At 32.8% G+C, this 22,780-nt stretch overlaps 1 protein-coding gene and 1 non-coding gene across 2 annotated transcripts in view; both read left to right on the plus strand.

Annotated features, from left to right (window-relative positions):
* LOC143398403 (solute carrier organic anion transporter family member 1B3-like) overlaps window positions 1–22,780 on the plus strand; it is an 83,751-nt gene that overhangs the window by 24,674 nt on the left and 36,297 nt on the right. The window contains exons 2-6 of the mRNA XM_076855348.1: window positions 4,586–4,727; window positions 7,654–7,786; window positions 10,538–10,650; window positions 11,775–11,918; window positions 12,115–12,213. Coding sequence (XP_076711463.1) covers window positions 4,586–4,727; window positions 7,654–7,786; window positions 10,538–10,650; window positions 11,775–11,918; window positions 12,115–12,213 — 631 coding nt within the window. The remainder of the gene's footprint in view (window positions 1–4,585; window positions 4,728–7,653; window positions 7,787–10,537; window positions 10,651–11,774; window positions 11,919–12,114; window positions 12,214–22,780) is intronic.
* Window positions 15,317–15,423, plus strand: LOC143398800 (U6 spliceosomal RNA). Its single transcript, XR_013091381.1, has one exon. It is a non-coding gene; the product is annotated as a U6 spliceosomal RNA (small nuclear RNA).

A 22,780-nucleotide genomic window follows, 5' to 3' on the forward strand; every position in this document is an offset into this window, starting at 1 on the left:
TTTTGGTTTGAATTTCCCTAATTGCTAATGAAATTGAACATTTTTTTCATATATTTGTTGGCCATTTGTATTTCTTCTTTTGAGAAGTGTCTGTTTAATTCATTTGACCACTTATTAATTGGGTTATTTGATTTTTTGGTGTTAATTTTTTTTAGTTTTTAAAAATATTTTCTAGATATTAATCCTGTGTTAGGAGAGTAGCTAGCAAATATTTTCTCCCATTCACATACCTAATTGTTTCCTTTGCTATGCAGAAGTTTTTTAACTTGATGCCTCCCATTTATTAACTCTTATCATTATTTCCTCAGCATTAGGGCCCTATTGAGAAAGTTGTTGCCTGTATCTATATACTCACATGTTGACACTATATTTTCTTCTAGGAGTTGCATAGTTTCTGGTCTAATTCCTAGGTCTTTGATCCATTTTGAGTTGATATTTGTGCAGGGTGTGAGATAAAAGTCTAGTTTCATCCTTCTACATATGGATAACCAGTTATCCCAGCACCATTTGTTAAAAAGGCTGTCTTTTCTTTAATGAATGTTTTTTGCTCCTTTATCAAGGTTCAGATGATTATAGATGTGTAGGTTTGTCTCTGTGTCTTCAATTCTGTATGATGGTCTTGTGTTTGTTTTTATGCCAGTACCATGCAGTTTTTGTATTATAATTTCAAGTCAGGTATTGTGACACCTCCAACATTGTTTTTTCATCTTGAACTCCTTTTCTGTGCTCTTTAAAATATTCTATACCAGATTAACAAGCGATTTGGTTATCTACATTATAATAATTCAAGATTCCATATTACCTATGTATTTATCTTTACCAGGAGATATGTACATTTTTCATACTGTTTTGTGTTGCTTTTAAACATTCTTCTAATGCCCTCTCCTTTCAGCAGGTCAAATGTTGTGATGAGCTCCCATAGATATTGCTAATTTGAGAAAATCTTGACTTCTCTTCATTTTTGAAGGGTGGATTTGTTGAATATAGTGTTTTTGATTGGCCAGTTTCTTTTTTGTTTGTTTTGGTACTTTGAATATATCATCTCACTCCCTTCTCATCTGTTTTAGTCAGCTTTTTTGCTACTGTGACTAAAAGACTCAACCAGAACAATTTCAGACCTCTCAGTCCATAGATAGCTGCTTCTATTCCTTGGGGCTCGAGGTGAAGTAGAACATCATGACAGAAGAGTGTAGCAGAGGAAAGCAGCTCACATGATGATCAGAAAGCAGAGAGAGAGACTCCACTCACCAGATACAAAATACATACCCCAGAACCACATCCCCAATGCCCACTTCCTCCAGCCACACTCTACCCGCCTTCAGTTATAACTCTGTTAATCCCCACCTGGGGATTAATTCGCTGATTGGATTAAGGTTCTCATAAACAATTGATTCTCCTCTTAACCTTCTGGCATTGACTCACACAAGAACTTTTTGGTGACACCTCACATCCAAACCATAGCATGTTCTCCACAGTTTTGTTTAGAAATCTGCTGCTGGTGTAATAGAAGCTCCCTTTTACCTGATGAAAAGCTTTCCTACTGACTACTTTCAAGATTATTTCTCTTTTTCCTATGACTTTCAACAATTTGTTTAAGATGTGCCACGGGGTAGATATCTTTAGGTTTATCCTAGTTCAAGTATTTTTGAGCTTCTTGGATTTTATGTCTGCTTCTCTCCCCAGATGTGGGAAATTAGAGGCCATTATTTCTTCAAAAAAGTTCTTGACTCTTTCCTCCTATCCTTCTCTATGTGTTTGCTCTGCTTGATTTTTGTCCCATGATTCCCTTAGATTCTTCATTCTTTTTCTTCCTCCACCTCCTATTTTCCTCCTCCTCCTTCTGCTCCTCTCTCTCAGTAATTTTCAAAGACCTGTCCTTGAGTTCACTGATTCCTCTGCCTGACCAAGTCAGTGTTTTGAGTCCCTCTCTTGCATATTTTTCAATTCAGTTATTATATTTCTTTATTTTCATTGGTCATTTGTAATTTGTATATCATTGATATTGTCATTTTGTTTATGTACCATGTTTCTGATTTCATTTAGTTGTCTATCTGTGCTCTCTTTATTTTATTAAGCATTTTTTCACAGGAATTTTAAAATCCCTTTCTGGCAATTCCTAGCTTTTTACTTTTGGGGGCCAGTTCCTGGAGATATAATTTGTTCATTTAAACGTGTCCACGCTCCCTGTTTCTTTGTATGTCTTTGTTTGTTTGTTTGTTTGGATTTCAGTGTTCAAAGAATCAGCCAATTCTTCTAAACATTGTAATCTGGTTTTCTATAAGGAGAAATTTTCCTCTACTCAGCCTTTCTCGATACTGAAGCTTTCTTAAGCTTTTTCTATGTGTGCATTCTTTTCTAACCTCTCTAGGCTTGTATGTATAGTCTCTTATTTGAAAAATTTTACTAGTTACTATTTAGAACCATTCCCTGGTAAGGTCCTGGTGTCTTTCAGCGGTACTGTGACCTCTTTAGCGATGTAGCAAATTGTGGCAATGGTGCTCCATCTGCTGTCTTTATGTGGTACTACAGACTGATGCTTAATCAATTGTCATTGCTGAGAGAGCCCCAATCTGGTGTCCTATTTTTGAGTGCTGAGGCAAGACAGAAACCAGTTCTTGGAAAGCCCCCACTAGAAGTCCAAACACTGGATGTAGGGAATTTGAATGTTTTCTCCCAACAGCACTGTGCAAGGGAGAGAGCAGAGAGTCATACGTTTTCCTTTTAGGTTTCCATGTGTTTATATCTAGACTAGCATGGATTACATGAAACTCCTAATTGGTTTCTGGAGTTCTTACAGGGCATTTGGTCCATTTGTTGTTAAATTTATGTATTGTGGGAGAGAAGGGTCCTGGGTTCCTGTCCTACCATGTTGCTGATGTTGTTCCCTCCCAGGTGTTCTCTCTACCACCATCCCTGACCCAGGATTAATTACATGATTTTTTTTTAATGATTGGGCCCTGAACAATTTTCATAATTCTTATGTGATATAAAGATTGTTTTTCTACAAGACGTCAGGAAATGACTGTCCTGGAAGAAAATTTTCATGATTTTTGTCTAACACCATGATCAACTTAGTGTTTGTCTTATGAATTTTATTATTCCCACCATCAACTTAGCAAAACTAGTTTTGATACCCTTCCATGTTGGTGTTCCATTTTTAGATGATTTTCTATATTTTATCTACTTTTTAGTTGTATCTAATAAGTGGTATTATTTGACAGCTTTTCTCAATTTTTCCATCTTCATTGATAGCATGTATAATTTGAAAGACTGTGATGCAGGAAAGAACATATATACATCTTCTAGGTTATGCAAATGTCTGTTTGGCCTTTTGTCTGTAACTCCCAAACGTGGCCTAGTATTGGTTCAACAAAAGCCCAATAATATTTCTTGATTATCTTTGTGCCAGACATTGTTCTAAGCACTGGGATATAGCATTGAATGAGCAAAACCTCCTACCTGGAAAAGGTTTGCATTCTAGCAGGAATTGGCAGTATGGTCTAATTTTTATTTTAAAAGAATTTCTCTAGCTACTGGTTTGAGAACAGACTTTTAGTGGAACTGGAACAGAAGCATAAAGATGTATCAGGAGAATATTTTAATCATCAAAGCTAGACATTATGGTGGAGACCACTGGAAGCACAGGAGGTAAATGAGAAGGGATCATTAGTTCTCGTTCAGGCTGGTAGAATACAACAGACTGGATATCTTACACAACAAAAATTTGTTCTCCACATTTCAAGAATGTAGGAGGTCTGAGATCAAGGTGCCAGCATGGTTAGAATCTAACTAGAGCTCTCTTCTTGATTTAGATGTGATCATCTTCTTCCTGTGCTCTCACGTAACAGAGGGACACTGCAAACACTCACAAGAGCCCTAACCTCATCAGGAGACCTCCCAAAGGCCCCAGCTCCGGGTGTCATCTCACTGGGGATTAGGGTTCAACATTTGAATTTGGGGAGTTGCAATCATGTGTTCCATAATGTGGTCATATTTTAGCAAGAGAGCAAAAAGAAGTTTGCTTATGGATAACAATGTGGACTGTAAAGGAAAGGATGAGTCAATTTTGTTCAAGTGAAACTGAAACTTTAAAAAGTCTATAGCCACTTCACCTTAGATGCAAGGTCGATTTTGTTATTCATTAAATTTCTCCTTGCTGCCTCAAAGTTCCAACTGGCTTCCTGGAAGGTACCTTTGAGAATGTTCTGCCACTCCCCTCAGCTGGCCCGTGCTATTCACTTGGAAATAAACAATGCCTTACCATCATGGCAAATTGAGAACACATTTAGTGTTTAATAAATCAATTAATGACATTTGTTGAAAAATGACAACTTTCAGTGTAATCTGATATTGTAACCTAGTTGGAAAATGGTGCTTTATCTGTGTAGAGATAACATTAAAAGGGCTGAGGTGCACTGATTGCTGTAGGGAAAAGATAGGTATGCTTTTTGTAATAAAATAATGTTTTCAAGTAAAAAAGAAAAGCTATATTAATTCCATATTCATATAAACATTATATAGTTTTTTGCTTAACCAGTTTTCCCTCTTCTTCTTCTTTTTTTTTTTTTTTGTTGTTGTTTTTTAGATTTTCTTGGGAGCTATGTCATTAGGCTTCATTTGTAAAGCACTAGGTGGAGTCATTATGAAAACTTCCATTACTCAAATAGAAAGAAGATTTGACATATCCTCTTCTATTGCTGGTTTAATTGATGGAGGCTTTGAAATTGGTAATTGTATTTCTATCTTAATAACTAGACTTACAGAGTAAAACACTTCACACATGATCTACAACCCTGGTTCTTAACTATGTGCAAACTGATTCCTCAAGGATGACTTGGCAACATCTGGACACATTTTTGGCTGTTGAAACTTGGGGATGGGGGTGCTACTAGTACCTAGGGGTAGAGTTCAAGGATACTGTTAAACACCCAGAATGTACAGAATGGCCCCAAACAACAAAGAATCACTCAGTTCAAAATGCCAGTTCTTAATACACCATATACACATACTGCAATTTTTCATATCTCTGTTTGTATATAAGGTATATATGTGTATTGGGAATTGTAATGCAAAAAAGTACATGTACAATGGCATAAAGTGGCATGAACATACTTTATACACAGAGGTATGAAAAATTGTGCTCTATATGTGTAATAAGAATTGTAATGCAAAAACAAAACAAAACAAAATCCTAGTTATTAAGAGTGTTGGAAGACTGATCTTACATAAACTCATTGTTTCAAATTCACACCCTGGGACGCTTAACCTGCCCTCTCTCCATTTGCCCAAATGTGAAGAAAGGTTGAAAAAGGACTATGTTTCATATGATTTGTGGATAAAAGAACAGATTTGGAACAAAACTATGTTAGATTTCTACTCTTTAAGGTTAAAAGTCTTTTTTAAAAAAACATGGAAGATATGTCTTTATTGTCTTAATTTGAATGTCTTCTATAATCATGAAGCTTTATGTAATTAATGAACATTTTTCTTATCTTGTGAATTGGGAGTTTATTACTTCTGCTCAATTTTCCCTTTTCTTCTTACTTTTTAATTATTTGGAGACCCCCCAAATTATGTCTGTCATATATATTGCAAATATTTCCTACAAGTTTGCCTATTTTTAAAATTCATGTAAAACATACATGACAGTATTTTAAAGTAACTATAACAGAAGACATATCTATGAGCATTTATTTGAATAGCATTACAAATTTGCTTACATTTGATCTTTGAATCTTGTAACTTCACGTTTCATCCTTAGTTCCTGTGGACTATATCTTCAAGGGGTTATTTTTTCCCAGAAACAAAATTGAACATACAACATATATTTATATCCCCTGCTTATTGGGAATGTGTTTATTTTACTGTGATAATTTGGGTATGAAATTAAACAATCAAAATGTTTTTATAAGAATATTATAACATTAATCTACTGTTTCATAAAATTCAATAACATATATATGTTACAAATAATTACTAGTATGCACTAATACGCATCTCCTTTTTATCCTCAAAACTCAGAAATTTTACTAGCATGTATTGAAGACTATATCTTTTTGTATTACCTCGAATGGAGAAATGGAAGAACTTTTCATGTAAAGGCTGAAGTCTTACTTTTAGTTCAAGAAATTTACTTCCTCTTTATTATTTGTTTCTCCTCTATTTTCTTTTGAAACATCTATGACACAACTATTAAGTTTTCTAGATTGTTTTTCTCTTTAAAATTCTCTTTCTAAATTTCTATTTCCTTTGCTGTATGTTCCATATGCTTATATCTTCCAACTTATCATATAAAGTTATAATTTGTACATTTGTCTATTTTTAAAGTTACAACAGTACTTTATTGTTCTATATTATTTTTAGTCTCTCATTCTGATTTTATGGGTAAACATGCTCTTGTATCTATTAACTGAACTTTTTAAGTTTCTCCTCTTTATTTTTATACTTACTATTTCTTCATGTGTTTTGTTATCTACTGGTTCATTTTGGCGCTTTTCTGTCAAGCTTTTTTTTTCTATGAAATGCTCAGTAAATCTTGGTATCTGCTTATTATATATATATATATATATCTCAGTAAATCTGCTTATTATACGTATAGCCAGATGGCCAGGATTGATGGTGATTCTCTCCACTTGGAATACTCTTTCTCTCCTTTTTAAACTAAATAATATAGATGTTAAACATTAAATCTCAAGGGACTTCTTCTGGAAATTTTCCTGAGTCTCTTAATTAATATAAAGTCTCTCTTCCTGTGGCTTAACAGTACCTCCATTCATCTATCAGTTTTTGTCACTAGTATGTGAATTTCTTAAGGAAAGGTTCCAAGATTGATTATCTATCTATTGATTATTATTATTGATTATATATCATCTATAAATTATTTCTGGAACCAAGCACCATAGCAGGCACATAATATAAAAATTTTACACATTTTTATTAGTTCATTATAGATACACATAATATTAGGATTAATTTTGACGTAATTAGAAAAGCATGGAATGTAATTTGCTCCAATTCAGTCCCCAGTACTACCCTTTCCTTCCTCTCTTTTCTCCTCCTGTTCCTTTGCCTCTAATATACTGATATTTCTTCTGTTTATAGTGTTTTTAAAATTAGTGCATTTTGAATATGCATAAAGGTTAAATTTACTGTAGTATAATCATGTATGTATATAGGAAAATTTGATCTGACTCATTCCACCTTTCTTCCCTTTTAGGCCCTTCTTTCTCCCCCTAAATCCTCTTCCTCTTCTCCAGTGAATCTCTCTTCTATTTTCATGTCCCCCTTTTTATTTTTAGGAAAGAATAAATAAATACATTGATGAATATCTTTCCCTCAGATCAGGAGTATTTTTCTCCATTCCAGTGCAATCCAAGTTAACTCTAAATTCTTCAATAAAATGCTGATTCACTAATATTGCATAATAAGTTGTTTTCTAAAACTTATTTTATATAACTCCACAACTTTCCACTGATTGGTTTCACGTAGGTAAGTTTTGCCTTCTCCATTAAATGAATCATTGGGGAAAAGGTATTTTATCTTATTCTCTATTTGCATCCATTCTGGGGCCTTCATTTCCATTGGATACAAAATTGGACTCAGTCAATATTCATTGTGATGAATCATATCAACATAATTTTGTTCTCTCCGTAGGAAACTTGCTTGTGATTGTATTCGTGAGTTACTATGGATCCAAAGTACACAGACCGAAGGTTATTGGAATTGGTACTTTCATTATGGGGGTCGGAAGCATTATGACAGCTTTACCACATTTCTTTATGGGATAGTGAGTATTTAAAAGCCCTGTGCTGTAAATTTCATTAACTTGTAAATTAGTTGTGGAATATAATTTTTTTCTTTTAAAGAGCTAGTCTCACCTTTTGAGAAGATTACTCATTATGTATAGTAATTGGTATTTTTTTCTATGAAACAATTAACAGCTTCATTCACTATAGCTTTCATTGTCTTTGAGATATGGCTAGCACTAAATAAGTTGCCCAGTTTCATTTGAAATAAATGTTTTTAATGACTTTTTAGTACAACATGAATAGTTCGCATCTTTATACATAAGATTAGGATTATACTCAGACTTTTTCGCTCAACCCATTACAGTGTGGGCTTTTCCATGGCCTTTCCACTGAAGCAAATTTCCTAAGATTATGGTGTAGTCAAGGTTGGAGTCAGATGCTCATGAGAGACAACTTAAAATAGCAATGATTTAAATAAGATAAAAGCTTATTTCTCACCTCAGAGTTAATGTAGCCAGTCCAAGGAAGCGCGATAACTGCTTTGCCCTTCATGGTCTTGTCCTCACGGCCCCAGACTGCATCAGTGTTGTTCCAGGCAACAGGATATCAGAAGAGATGAGACCAAGGAGAAGCAGCGAAAAGCACACATAGGAAGTAGCTTAAGAAGAAATATTTTTAGAAGCATAATCCTTCTGGCCAATCACCATGGCCAGAACCTTTGATGCACAGTTCTTCCATGTTCCCAGCTAAAAGTTTCAACTTAAATTACTCAGGGAAAGGGGTATCAAGAAAGAGCAAGCCATTTCTGCCAGGCAAAGGAATCATTGACTCATTGCCAAATCCAGCAGTCACACCATTAGGTTACCACATTAACTCATTTTTTTCTCTACATTGCCTCCGAGACAACCTTTCTTCCTTGTGATTCTTCTCCTTCCTCTTTCTAACATATTGCCCTCGCTGGATTTATTTCCCATCTCTGCCCTCTTTAGCATGCCTGTCATTTTCTTTCATGGCTAACATCCTAATTTCAGTACCTCTTAAGCTCCACCATTAGTCTTTTTAACTTTTCATTCTACTTAATTTTCATGGAATATATGCTTTAAATAAAACTATCATCAATATATGCTGACATTTTCTAGTACTCAAGATCTGTATGCTTGTGGATATTTCCAACTTCGTGTCCCACGGGCCTTTTCCATCCATATATTCAGAACTGAATTCATCATTTTTTCCAAGACCAGTTCAGATTTTTCACATTCATTCTTTCGTAACGATTCCTTTATTCAAAAGGAACTTAAAACCAAGGACCTTGTCCTAGGCTGTCTATTTACTGAAACATGGATACCTGGTAATCACCCAAATCTTCCTTTTTTATCTGCAGTCTATCAAAGTTGGACTGCTCCACTGTCCTTACACTGAGGCTTCATTCTCTGGTCTGGACTTTGCTTCCAATTTCATCTATTCTAACTCATATTCAATACTTTAAAATGTGTATTTAATTATTTTACTCCTATTTAAAACTTGATGTCCTAGAGTAGTTTTTCAAACTTCAGATTCTGTACCAATAAAGCAATTCAGATTATTGAAATTAACGTTTTTCCCATAGGCCAGAATAAAATAAGTACAATGTAGATGGGGATAAATACTTTTCTGAGAAACTTGCATTTTACCTGTACATACATTTGTGAGTGAGTGTGTGTGTGTGTGTAATGTAAAATGCATGTCTTATTAGTAGTGACAGTCAAAATATTAAAAGCCCCTTGCCTGTGGGTTTATACCTATAGTCATTTGCACATGCATGGTGCTCACTTATTTGGTTGTTATCTTCCCAGACTGATCTTCTGCTGCTCCCCATCTTTGAGGACCACATTCTAAACCTGCAGTTCACTAAATGTCCATAATATATCATAATTTTGCATATACTCTTCCAATACCTTTGAACACTTTCCCTACTTTGTCTATTAAGCTCCTATTCCTCATTAATATTCTTCTCCCGTGTCATCTTCATGGTGAGATCTTCTTCAATCCACTCTATTTTCCACCTTCAAGCAACTCTGATCATCCCTTTTTCCTTTATGAAAACTCAGAACTTTGTGTATGAAACTTATATCATTTATCATATCTGTCTATTTTAGTGTGAAAGTCTTAAGTACAAAAGCTGTTGTTCATTTCTACGTTTTTGCAGCTGAGCACAATACCTGACATACATTAGGCTGCCCACAGAGCTACAGGGTACCTCAATGTTTAGAGGATCAGAATTTGTCCCTATTCTAACTCTATCTCTGTTGTTCCTAAGAAGTTTTATCAAATTGAGGTGCATTATAATTGTTTTTAAGTTTTGCAGAGATAGGAATTAGAAAGAGAGGGAGAGTGTGTTTATGTGTGTGTGTGAAAGAATAACAGGTTATTAATAGAAAATGTAGATGAACTGGCATGCATTTTAGATTGATTTAGAAAACACTGCTCTAAAGTTTATCAACTGTCATTGTAAATTATCAGAAAGTTTATAGTTAGAAGTTTAAAAAACAAAAAGGTAAAACAAGAATACAGTATTGACCAGAATACAATCAGTCCTGGACTGACATCGAAGAATGACTTTTCTGAGTGGACACTCCCACTTCACATTCACCCATAATCTCTTCTAAAATACAGGTCATACAATTGAAGTAGAGGATTCTGGTAATTTGGAGAAAAGGCAGACACAAACAGGGTAAAATTTCTTTGTGTTTTTGGGAAAAGTAAAAATATTCAGTATATGAACAAATATTTATGTCCTGATATTCTTACAGTTACAAGTATTCTACTGATGCCCATATTAATCTATCAGAGAATTCAACATTAACCTGTTTGGTTAATCAAACTTTATCACTCACTGGAACACAACCCGAGATAACGGAAGAAGGTAAGAATTAATAGTGACAGTGAAAATGATTCTAAAATTTATGAAATTACTTATATCTATGAAAATATGATACTTATTGGCAAAACTAATTAAAAAATAGGAAAAAGTTTTGACCTTTACATACAGACAAAAATCATCATGTTAATATGTATTAAATATAAAGACCTTTTAGAAATATGTAAGAAAAGAGGAAAATGCCAGTAGAAAATTGGCAAAGAACATCTACATTTGAAATAAAACAATAGGAACTTGCCTAAGTATGTGAAAAAAATAGAAACTTGCTCTTTATGGATATGTAAATTATTATGCCAATTAAATATTTTTACCTACTATAAATTATAATTTACACAAATTATAATTACAAATAATAACACTAAAGTTTTTAACTATTAGATAGGAAAATATTAATACATAAATGAAGTGGGAGGAAGAAAAATGATTTTAGATTTTTAGTATTGTTAAGAGTATATAAATGTGTAACTCTGGAGGTTAATTTTTACTATGCATTAAAGAACAAAAAATATACTTCACACTTATCCTACTGTTATCGATTAAACTTAAGAAAATAGTCAGGAATGGGCACAAGGTCTTATTTATAGTTATAGCTAAGGCATCCATATTTAACAGAATAAAAATAAGAAATATTTTATAATTTAAAAATATAGCATTGACTAAATTTCTTATGAAGCTGTTATTTAACACAGTACTGTGCTATCATTGAGATCCTGATATGAATGACAACACAGAGCAAACTAAATAGGAGAAGTGCCATAATATAGTGTTAATTGTATACACAGATTATAATATGAATTGGATATTTAAGTCTATGATGCATATTATGCATATTTTTATATGAACCTGAAGTATGGAAGGTATATAACAAACATCAGAACTGATTTTATCTGTATAGTGGGATCTCAGCTAATTTTTACTTTTTTATGTGTGTGTATTTGTGTTTGGGTTTTTTTGTTTGTATTTCAAACTTTGCAAAGTGAATATAAATCACTTAAAATTAGAAAAAAGCAAAAAAAAAATGCCCCACAGTAATATTTGTTTAAAGTAGTTCAGTTTCTGATAGAAATGCTGAAGTTAATATTTAAAATAAAACCTTCTTGTCTACCAAGGTTGTGAAAAGGAATCATCATACATGTGGATATATGTCCTCATGGGTAACATGCTTCGTGGGATAGGAGAAACTCCTATCGTGCCACTGGGGATTTCTTATATTGATGATTTTGCTAAAGAAGGACATTCTTCTGTTTACATAGGTAATGTACAGAAAACATGAAATTGAATGATTATTTTGCCTGGATTTATCCTTGAAATAATAGTGTCACTAAATTAATTCTTTTAACTAAAAAAAATTGTTTAAATAAATGTGTTGTGTAATGTTACTTTTAAAAACATATTGAACAGGAACCATGTATTCTTAGAATCTGATAAAATTGTTTCATCGTATTTCAGGTGGGTTGCAAGCAATAGCAATGATTGGTCCAATCATTGGCTTTGTAATGGGATCTGTGTTTGCAAAAATGTATGTAGACGTTGGCTACGTAGATCTAAGTAAGTACAATCACAACAAGGTAACACGATAATTTCTTTCAAAAACCTGATACCATTCTGTCAAATTATTAAATTTACTCTTTTAATACTATTTGCTTACTAGTTTTCAAAGTAACAAGTAGGAAAAAGCACATTAGTAATTATAATGAAAGTAAAATTCAGCTCCTATGTATACCAAGCTTTTACAACTAAGTATAAAATGAGAAAAATGTAAACAATCTTATTTTATATGATGTGATCCAAAACAAACTTGAAATATTCCTCTCCCAGAACTGACCACCCAGTCGAGTCAATTTCGTTTTTTGGATGTTGAAGTGCAGAACTTACAGGTTGCTTTGCTGAAGCTGCCATAGAGACTGCTGGTTTGACTGTTTTTTACTGAAAAAAGATACAATAAGGTCTAAATATTCAGTGCAATGTTATACACCAGATCTCATCTTGCTGGAGTAGTTTAAAGAACTCTTACTGAGAATTTTGGTCCAGCCTCGTGTCCTGCCCTGGCAGAAGGCTTGGCATATGGCAACATCCAATAAGTGCATGTGGAATAAACGAATGAAGGAATAAATGATATCTGTGACCTTCCTCTTCACTCTCAGAGCATGCTTTACTTCATAATTAGGAGAAATAATTTGGAAGGTATGGGAACTTCAAGCTCTTGTACCTTCATCTTGTATCTTCATCCTGTTTTCCCCAACTCAGTGGGAAAGGCCTCCATCTTCAGATGATATTAATGGATTCACCTGTGGTTTGGATCCTCTTTCCATGTCTTCCAAGATCTGATTCCATCAACACTTTACCTGGTCCAGTCTGCTCCTTCTACCCACCATCGCCACTCTCTCTTTTCCTTAAGAAAGCACACTCAAGTCTCTCCCATCTTTTTTTACACATACAATATTTTTTATCCATCAAACAACCTTTTAGCTGATTTTGCGTTTTTCTATTTTCCTTTAGAGCCAAGCACCTGGAAGAAATAATCTAAATGTAAATGTCTCACTTATTACCTCCCATCTACTTTTCGATTGTAATCTGACTTTTATTATTTATGAAACACAATTAGTTTCTATCCAATGTACTTCTAATGGGTACTTTTTTTACAACTTTTTAAAATTTACACTTTTTTTAGTACTCGCTAATTTTTTTTTTCCTTCTTAGATGTCTTATAAACGCCTAAAACTCAATGTGTCCAAATCTGGCTCATTGTCTTACCTCTACACCCATTTTATTTCCTATGATCCCTCTCTTCATAAATAACCTAACCTTAATTCAATTACTGACCGAATTACTGAATAACCTTTCATCTGAACTCTTTGCCTCTGGTCTCACCTGTTCTTAGGCATAATGCTTCTAGAATTATCTTTCTAAACAAATCTGATCCATGTCGTCCCTTGTTTAAGTTCCTTCAGTGATTTCACATTGGATTTAAGGATGGAAGTCAAATTCTCTAGAATGAGATAAATGGCTGTTTTGACTTTTTTTTCTCTTCTTTCTTCCTTTTTTTTTTTAAATCATTTTGCTTTTTACCTCTCCATTCCTTCTCTAATATATACCCCATATACTAGCCATGTCACATTAATTGCAGGAATCTCAAGGTGCCCAGTAATAATACCCTTCCCTGTACTTGGAAAAGGTTTTCTCATTTTTCCATTTGCATGGTTCTTAAAATCTCATTCAAAATGTGGCTTTTCTTTAGAGAAGTCCTAATGTCACCACCTTCTGTTGGCCCAAAGTAAAGTTAAGTGACCCTATTCATCATCAATAGCATGCCTGTATTGTAGGCTCTATGACAACAAGCCATAGACATTCCTGTACTTACTTGACATCTCTTTTAGTGATTTGTGTGTGTGTGTGTGTGTGTGTGTGTGTGTGTGTGTGCTGAACACAGGACCTCACACAAGCTAGGCAAATACTATAACACTGAGTTACATCCCAACCCCCCTGTCATCTCTTTTAGAAAATGACAGAATGGTAGTTGTTTTAACATACAAATAATTAGTGCCTGTGAACAAACATATTCAATTTTCTATCTTATCAGGACTTCAATAGATAATTCTAAGGAGATCAAAAGATTTACTTCCAAAATGCACTAGATATCACAGTAGGCTAACAGTAGGCACAGACTTGAAAGTGTTTGCTAATACAAGACTAAAGCAAGTAGCTGATGAAATGTTTCATGTCTTCTATTTTAAATACATGACTTAGAGTTGGCTCACGGTCTGTTCAATTTTATTTATTCACTTCCAAGGTCATTATTGTTTTTATCACTAAGAGTACAGAAATAAGTTGTGAAGTTCTTTAAGATGACAGTTTTTTAAAAATCCCCCTAATATTTATAAATATTCATAAACATTTTAGGATTCATGCTTATTCAATTTATATAACTGAATATTCAGACCTTATTGTATCTTTTTTTCAGTAACTAGTGTAAAGTGAACTTATTACAAAGTATACTTGGGCAAACTCTAATATCTACAGGAGCCAAACAGATAACATAAATGAATAAAGAGATACAGGTTCTGGTATAGGAAGTTAGGATGTGGTGGGCAGACTGGTTAGAGTTGGTGGAGATTTATTGCCCTCACCATCTACCCCAAACCATCTGTACTATTCTTTTAATGTAGAAATTTGATTCTATCATTGACAAGGTATTTTGATTGGTTTCTGGACAAATCCATCTATAATTTTTTGATTTTTAATATGATATGTAAAATAAAGAAAACAGTTTGGCAGGCCAGATCTACTTAGGATATGAAGGATATGACTTTTTTTCTATTTTATAGTAGGCCAATGAGAGAATAGAAAATTAACCAAAATCACATATTTGACAGATGCTGAGTAAGAAAAAATATTTATCATCTATTTCTGTACTTACTTATATGGATAAAGTCACTGATATAACCAATCATTTACAGAAGTCTATCTGAGTGGTTGATTATGAAAAATTATGATTATGTAAATAAATTTTAAATCCAGATCTGTGCATACTTGAAAATAATTTATTTTTACAACTTAGGATAATTGTAAGACAATATTTTCTCATGTTAATGACACTTTTGTAGGTCAAAAAATATGGTATTAAATTGTGCTTTGAACTCCTTAGGGTGTGGTACTCACTTTGGCAGCACATATACTAAAATTGAAATGACATAGGGAAGATTAGCATGGCCCCTCCACAAGAATGACATGAAAATTTGTGAAGCATTCCATATTTTAAAAAAATTCTATGGAATATGTGTATACACATATACTTTTTAAATTATTTTTATTTTATTATGGTAAGGACACTTAACACTTAACATGAGATCTTAATAGATTTTTTTAAAAGTACAACATAGTATTGTTAACTATGAGTGCAATGTTATACACCAGATCTCATCTTGCATAACTGAAATTTTGTACCCATTAACTAGCAACTCCTTATTTCCCCTTCCCAGAGCCCCTGGAAATCACCATTCCACTCTCTGCTTTTATGAATTTGACTTTTTTAGATGCATTATGTAAATGTCATCGTGCAATATGTGTCCTATTACTGATTTTTTTCTTAACATAATGCCCTCAAAGCTCAATTATGTTGTTCATATATTGCAGGATTTTCTTTTAAGATTGAATAATATTCCATTGTGTGTGTGTTATACTTTTTTATCCATCCATTGATGGCATTAGTTAGTTTCCACATTCAGACTGTTTTTAATAATACCACAATGAACACGTAAGTCCAAATATCTCTTTGAGATCATACTTTTCTTTAGGATATATATCCAGAAATGGGATGAGCATGTGGCAGTTCAATAATTCTTCAAGGAACCCTCATACTGTTTTTCATGGTGCCTACTCCATTTGTTTTCTACCACAGGGTAGAAAGTTCCTGATATCTCCACATCCTTAGGATACATTTGTTTGATATTCTTGGTGTTGTCTCTATAATAGCTGTTTTAATGAGAGTAAAGTGATATCCCATTGTGCTTTAGATTTGTATTTCCCTGAGAGTAAATGACATTTAGCATCTTTTCACGTATTGTCAAACATTTGTACATTTTCTTTGGAGAAACATTAATTTAACATTGTATCCCATTTTAAAAATCAAGTTATTATTTTGTTATTGAATTGTAGGATTTCCTTGTATATTTTGAAAATTACTCCTTGTCAGATATATAGCTTACAAATATCTCCTTCTATCTATAGGTTGCTTTCTCACTCTTCACTATTTTCTTTGCTATACAGAAGCTTTTCAGTTTGATGGAGTCCCACTTGTCTATTTTTACTTTTATTGGCTGTTTATTTATTATTAATATAACAACTTAACTTTTATTAGTCTTATTGAGAGTCAGCAATATGCCATATTCAGTGACCATAAATTAAAGAAAACAACCTCTATCTCAGGTTACAAGAATAAAATTTACTCTAATGAGGTAGACATTATAAATTTCTCTCTTGATACTGTTCTCGCTGCATCCCATGTATATTGTGTTTTCAGTTTTGTATGTCTCAAAGTGTTTTCTAATTTCTCTTTAGATTTTTTTCTGCAACCAATTGTTCCAAAGTGTATTGTTTAATATCTGCATATTTGTGAATTTTTCAGTTTTCCTTATGCCATTAATATCTAACTATATTCCAGTACAGGAGGAAAAGATAATTGGTTTGGGAATCATTTCAATCTTTAAAAATTCATTAACTCTTGTTTAATGGCCTGACATATATGTGGTCTGTTTTAGAGAATGTTCATTTAGGCTTAAGAAGAATTTGTATTCTGCTATTATTGGATAGAGTGTTTTATACTTGCCTGCAAGTTCCAATTGTTCTATACTGTTGTTAAAGTCCTCTGTTTCCATACTGATATTCTCTCTGGTTATTCTATTGATAAGTGAAAAATGTAGTATTGAGGTGTCCTGCTGCATTCCTGTCTGTTTCTCCCTTGTTCTGTCAGTGTTTACCTTGTATATTTTGGTACTCCAATATTGGGTTATATGTATGTTTATAATTGTTTAATTTTCCTGGTAAATTGACCTCTTGAGACAATTTTTGACTTACAGGTTTATTTGATTTTATTTTGATTTACATTTAATTTATTTTAATTTAGTCAGTACATTATTATCATAAATAAATATTAATTAATAGATATGTTTAATAAAATATTCATTTTTTACTTATTTATGAGTTTTTTCATATAAAACACAATTTTTATTAGTTCTTTTGAGTTCTGTATGACAGCAGAATTCATTTTGATATAATCATATAAACATGGAATGTATCTTATTCCACTGAACATCCCATTCTTGTATGTACATGGTAGTGGGATTCGCTATATTGTTTTAATATATGCACATAGGAAACTATGTCAGATTCATTCCTCTAACTTTCCTTTGCTTATCTCCCTCCCTGCCCTCCACTCCCATTCTCTACTGCACTTTTATTCTTATCCTCACCTCCCCACTTTATTACTGGTTAGCCATTACTTTATTACTTTATTACCTATCAGAGAGAACAGGTTTCTTTTACATAGTTACCCCATTCCCTAACATGTGCCCTGAATGTCTCCTTCTAACCCTTCATTGTCAGCCTATATGGGTCCTTAAATCTGACTTTCTGATAGACAACATGTAGCTACGGCTTATTTTATCCATTCAGCCACCCTATGTCTTTTGGTTGGTGAGTCTAATCTATTTATATTTCAAGTAATGACTAATAAGGATGAATTTACAATTGTTACTTTATTAATTGTTTTCTGCTTCCATTATGGTATTTTTGTCCCTCATTTCTTCACTTTTCTTGCTGATTTGTTGATTTTTGGTTTATATGCATTGGTTCATTTTTTTTCTTTTTTATAATTCCTATAAACATTTTTCTGGCTATCATGAAACTTATATAAAATATCTTATACTTGTAAGTTTATTTTAAGCTTATAGTAACTTCAAATGCATATAAAAACTATGATTTTACTACTCATCCACACATTTTATTTTAATGATGTCACAATCTATTTATACTATCTATTAACATATTTTAGGTGTATTATTTTAATGCCTTTGTCTTCTAACATTTATTCTGGAATTAAAAGTGATTTACCCACTACCAATCCAGTAGTGTAGTATTTTGTATGTGTTTACATATGCACATATATATTTTGTGTGTAGATGTTCATATGTGTACACACATGTAAATGAACATACATAAGAACATGAGTGCTAGACATTTTTTACTATCATGTTGGTGTTTAGGGTCCTTTTGTTTCAAATTGAAGAATTCCTTCAGCTTTTATCTTTTTTTCATTTTTATTGATGAATTATAATTACACATAAGAGTGGGACTCATTAAAGCCATATCATACATTTATATAACATAATTTAATCAATCTCATTCCCTGGAACCTCCCCTTTTCTTCCCTAATCTCTATCCCTGCTCCCATTGCTCTATTCTGCTGGTATCCTTTGTATTATTATTTAAAGTAATACACACACACACACACACACATGATTCATTGTGGTATATTTGTATATCCTCTCTCCCACTCAATCCCCTTCCTCTCTTCTCTTGGTTTACCTTCTATTTTTGTGAGTCCTTTTTTATTCCTTTTTTCCCTCTCTCACATGAGAGAGAACATCTGACACTTGAATTTCAGAATCTGGCTTATTTCTCTAGGTATTCTCCCGTTCCATTCATTTACCAGCAAACAGCATAATTTCATTCTTCTTTATGGTTGTGTAGAACTTCATAGTGTACATATACCACATTTTCTTTATCCACTCATCTGTTGACAGACACTTAGACTGAATCCATAATTTGGCATTGTGAATTGCACTACTGTAAACATCTGATTGCATCTACTGCTATATTTATGCTGATTTCAGTTCTTTTGAATAAAAACCAATCTTGGTATTATGGTCATTTGGTGGTTCCATTCCTAATCTTTTGAAGAATCTCTATACTGATTTCCAAAGAGGTGTTACTTATTTGCAGTCCCCCAAACAGTGTATAAGTGTACAATTTTCCTCATGTCCTCACTAGAATTTATTGTCATTTGTATAACTAGAGTGAGATAAAATCTCAGTGTACTTTTGATTTTTATTTCCCTGATTGCTAAGAATACTGAGCAATTTATATATATTTGTTGACTATTTATATTTCTTCTTTTAAAAAGTATCTATTCAGGTAATTTGCCAATTTATTGATTGGGTTATTTTTTTGGCGTTAAGATTTTGAGTTCTTTATATATTCTGGATGTTAATCCCCTATCAAAAGCCTGGCTGGCAAAGATTTCTTCCCATTCGGCAGGGTCTCTCCTCATGCTCTTGTTTCCTTTGTTGTACAGAAGCATTTTATTTTGTTGCCATCCACATATTAGTTCTTGGGTTTATTTCTTGAACTTTAGGAGTCTATTAAGGATATTGATGCCTGTGCATTATTGGAGAGTTGACCCTAAGTTTTCTTCTAGCCCTTGACATGTTTCTTGTCTAATTCTCATTAAATTGATTGCTATGCAGGGTGAGAGATAGGGATATAGTTTAAGTCTTCTAAATATGGATATCTAGTATTTTCAGCACCCTTTTTTTAAAATGCTATCTTTTCTTCCATGTATGCTTTTGGCACCTTTGTCAAAGATCAGAAAAGTTTATCTATATAGATTTGTCCATGTGTCTTCCATTCCACTCCATTGGCTTTATGTTTGTTTATATTGCCAATACTAGCTTATTTTTGTTACCTTAGCCATGTAGTATGATTTCAGATCAGGTATTGTGATGTTTCCAGCATTACTATTATTGATTAGAATTGTTTTGGATAATCAGGGTCTTTTATTCTTCCATATGAATTTTTTTCTACTTCTATGAAGAATATCACTGGTATTTTGGTAGGGATTGCATTGAATCTGTAGATTGCTTTTGATAATATGGCCATTTTGACAATATTAGTTCTGCCTATTCAAAAACATGGGAGATGTTTCAGTCTTCTAAAGTCTCCTTCAATTTTCTTTTGTGATATTCTATAAAATGCATTGTAGAGATTTTTTACCTTCTTGGTCAGATTATTCCCATTTTTGTTTTGTTTTGTTTTAGGCTATAGTGAATAGAATTCTTTTCCCAATTTCCTTCTTAGCAGGTTCATTATTAGTGTATAGGAAGGTTCTTGATTTTTGAATGTTAATCTTGCATACTATAACTTTGCTGAATTTCTTTTCAGCTCTAAAATCCTTCTGGAAGAGTTCTTTATAGGATCATATCATCAACCCACATAGTTTGACTTTTTCCTTTCCTATTTATATACCTTTATTTTCCTTCTCTTACCTAATTGCTCTGCTTAGAGTTCCAAATACTATATTGAAAAGGAGTGGTGATAGTGGACCTCCTTGTCTTGTTTCTGATTTTAGAGAACATGCTTTCAGTTTTTCCCCATTCTGCAATGATGTTGACTTTGTGTTTGTCATATATAGCCTTAATGGTGTTGAGGTCAGTTCTTTCTACCCCTAGTTTCTTCAAGTGTTTTTCACATAAATGGGTGCTGGATTTTGTTGAAGGTTTCTTCTTCATCAAAAAATTATTATATGGCTTTTGTCCTTAATAATATTTCTATAATGAATTACATTTATTGACATGTATATATTGAACCAACTTTAAATCCCAGGGATGAAATCAATTTGGTCATGGCGTACAAGCTTATTGTGTTTTTGAATGCAGATTGCTAATATTTTATTACATGCCTTTCTGTGTATGTTCTGTGTATTCGTCTACAGTTTTCTTTCTTTGAGGTATCATTATCTGGTTTTTGGTATCAGGGTGATACTTAGCTTCATAAAATGAATTTCCCTCTCTTTTTATTTCATGGAACAAATTGAGGAGAATTGCTATTAGTTCTTCCTTAAAGGCCTGGTAGAATTCAGCTGAGAATCCATGTATTTCCAAGGTTTTTCTTTTTTGGAAGGCTTTTTATCACTGCTTCAGTCTCATTGCTTGATATTGGTCTGTTTAGGTTTCTATGTTCTATTGGTTCAATTGGGGTAGGTCAGATATATCTAGAACTTTATCAATATCTTATAGATTTTCCAATTTATTGGAATATAAATTTTCAATCCCAGTGACCCTCTGGATTTCAGGAATGTCTGTGGCAGCATCTCTATTTTCATCTCTAATTGTGTTGACTTGACTCTTCTCTCATTTTCTTTTGGTTATTTTGGTTAAAGTTTTATCAATCTTGTTTATCTTTTCAATATTTGCTACATCAATCCTTTGCCTTTTTTTATTCTTCATTTCATTAATTTTTGTTCTGATATTTATTATTTCCTTTCTTCTTACTGTTTGGAAATAATTTGTTTCTGCTTTTCTAGGTCATTGAGACATGATATTAGACTTTTATTTGAGAGGTATTGTTTGTTTCTTAATGCTGTAAGCTTGCCTCTTAGAACTGCTTTCACAGTGTCCCAGATTTGGGTACATTGTGTCACTATTCTTGTTTGACTCCAGGAATTTTTAAATTTCTCTTTCATGTCTTCTATGATCCATTTCTCATTTAAAAGTATATTTTTCAGTCTCATGTGTTTATGTGATTTTCATAATTTTTCTTGCTGTTTATTTCCAACTTCATTCCATTTTGATCTGGTAAAATGCAAGGAACGTTATCATTTTTCTTTTGTATTTGTTCAAACTTGCTTTGTGCCCTAAAATATTGTATATTTTGGAGACATTTCATGAACAACTGAGAAGAAAGTGAATTTATCTATTATTGGATGAAATATTCTATAGATGTCAGAGCCATTTGATTTATGGTATTGTTTAGATCTTGAGTATTTTTACTAATTATGTGTCTGGATGGCCTATCTATTGGAGGAAAAGTGTTTTGAAATTATTAGTAGTATTGTGGTCAGAGTCCTAGGTCAAGAAGTGTTTTTGTTTGTTTGTGTTTATTTAATTAGATGCACCAATGTTTAAGGCATAAATATTTACTATCCTTTTATCTTCTTATTGTATTTTCCCCTTTACCAGTGTAAAGTGACCTTATTTGACCTTTCTAATTTTTTTTTTTTTTTTTTTTGCTTGGAATCTGCTTTGTTGACTATGAGAATAGCTGCTGCTGCTTGGTTTTGGACTCAATCTCTTCAATCCCTTGATTAGGAAAAGTAGAAATATAGATGTATAGTCCAACCCTTTCTGTTCCCATTCACTCTGTGACAAGCAGAAGAGTTGCAGCAAGTATCCACAAACTAGTTCAAACTGTTAATTCTTCCTGATCTTATGGGATTATACTGAGTTGGGAATTATAAAGAAATGGGGTTTCCAATTTTCCTATTGCTTTCATTGTGGCTAATTTATTATTTACTTGGGGTACAGATGCTTCTCAACAAGTTTCTGGATTTCTCAAAAATGGAACTGATCTGTATAATGCTATTGAATCAATGTGTTAGTGTATGGGAATTTATGGCTTCCTATTTTGTCATTTTGCTGATAACCTTATGCATCCTTTCTTAATACTTAGACTGCTTATCTTATATTTACTGAAGTTCTTCATTTATACTTGATATATAGTTTTAACATATAATCTTTATGCATGCCTTAAAGAAACACATAATTGAAATAAAAAGATTGAA

Source organism: Callospermophilus lateralis, chromosome 4 (genome assembly GCF_048772815.1).
Source record: "Callospermophilus lateralis isolate mCalLat2 chromosome 4, mCalLat2.hap1, whole genome shotgun sequence".
Classification (NCBI taxonomy): Eukaryota; Metazoa; Chordata; class Mammalia; order Rodentia; family Sciuridae; genus Callospermophilus; species Callospermophilus lateralis.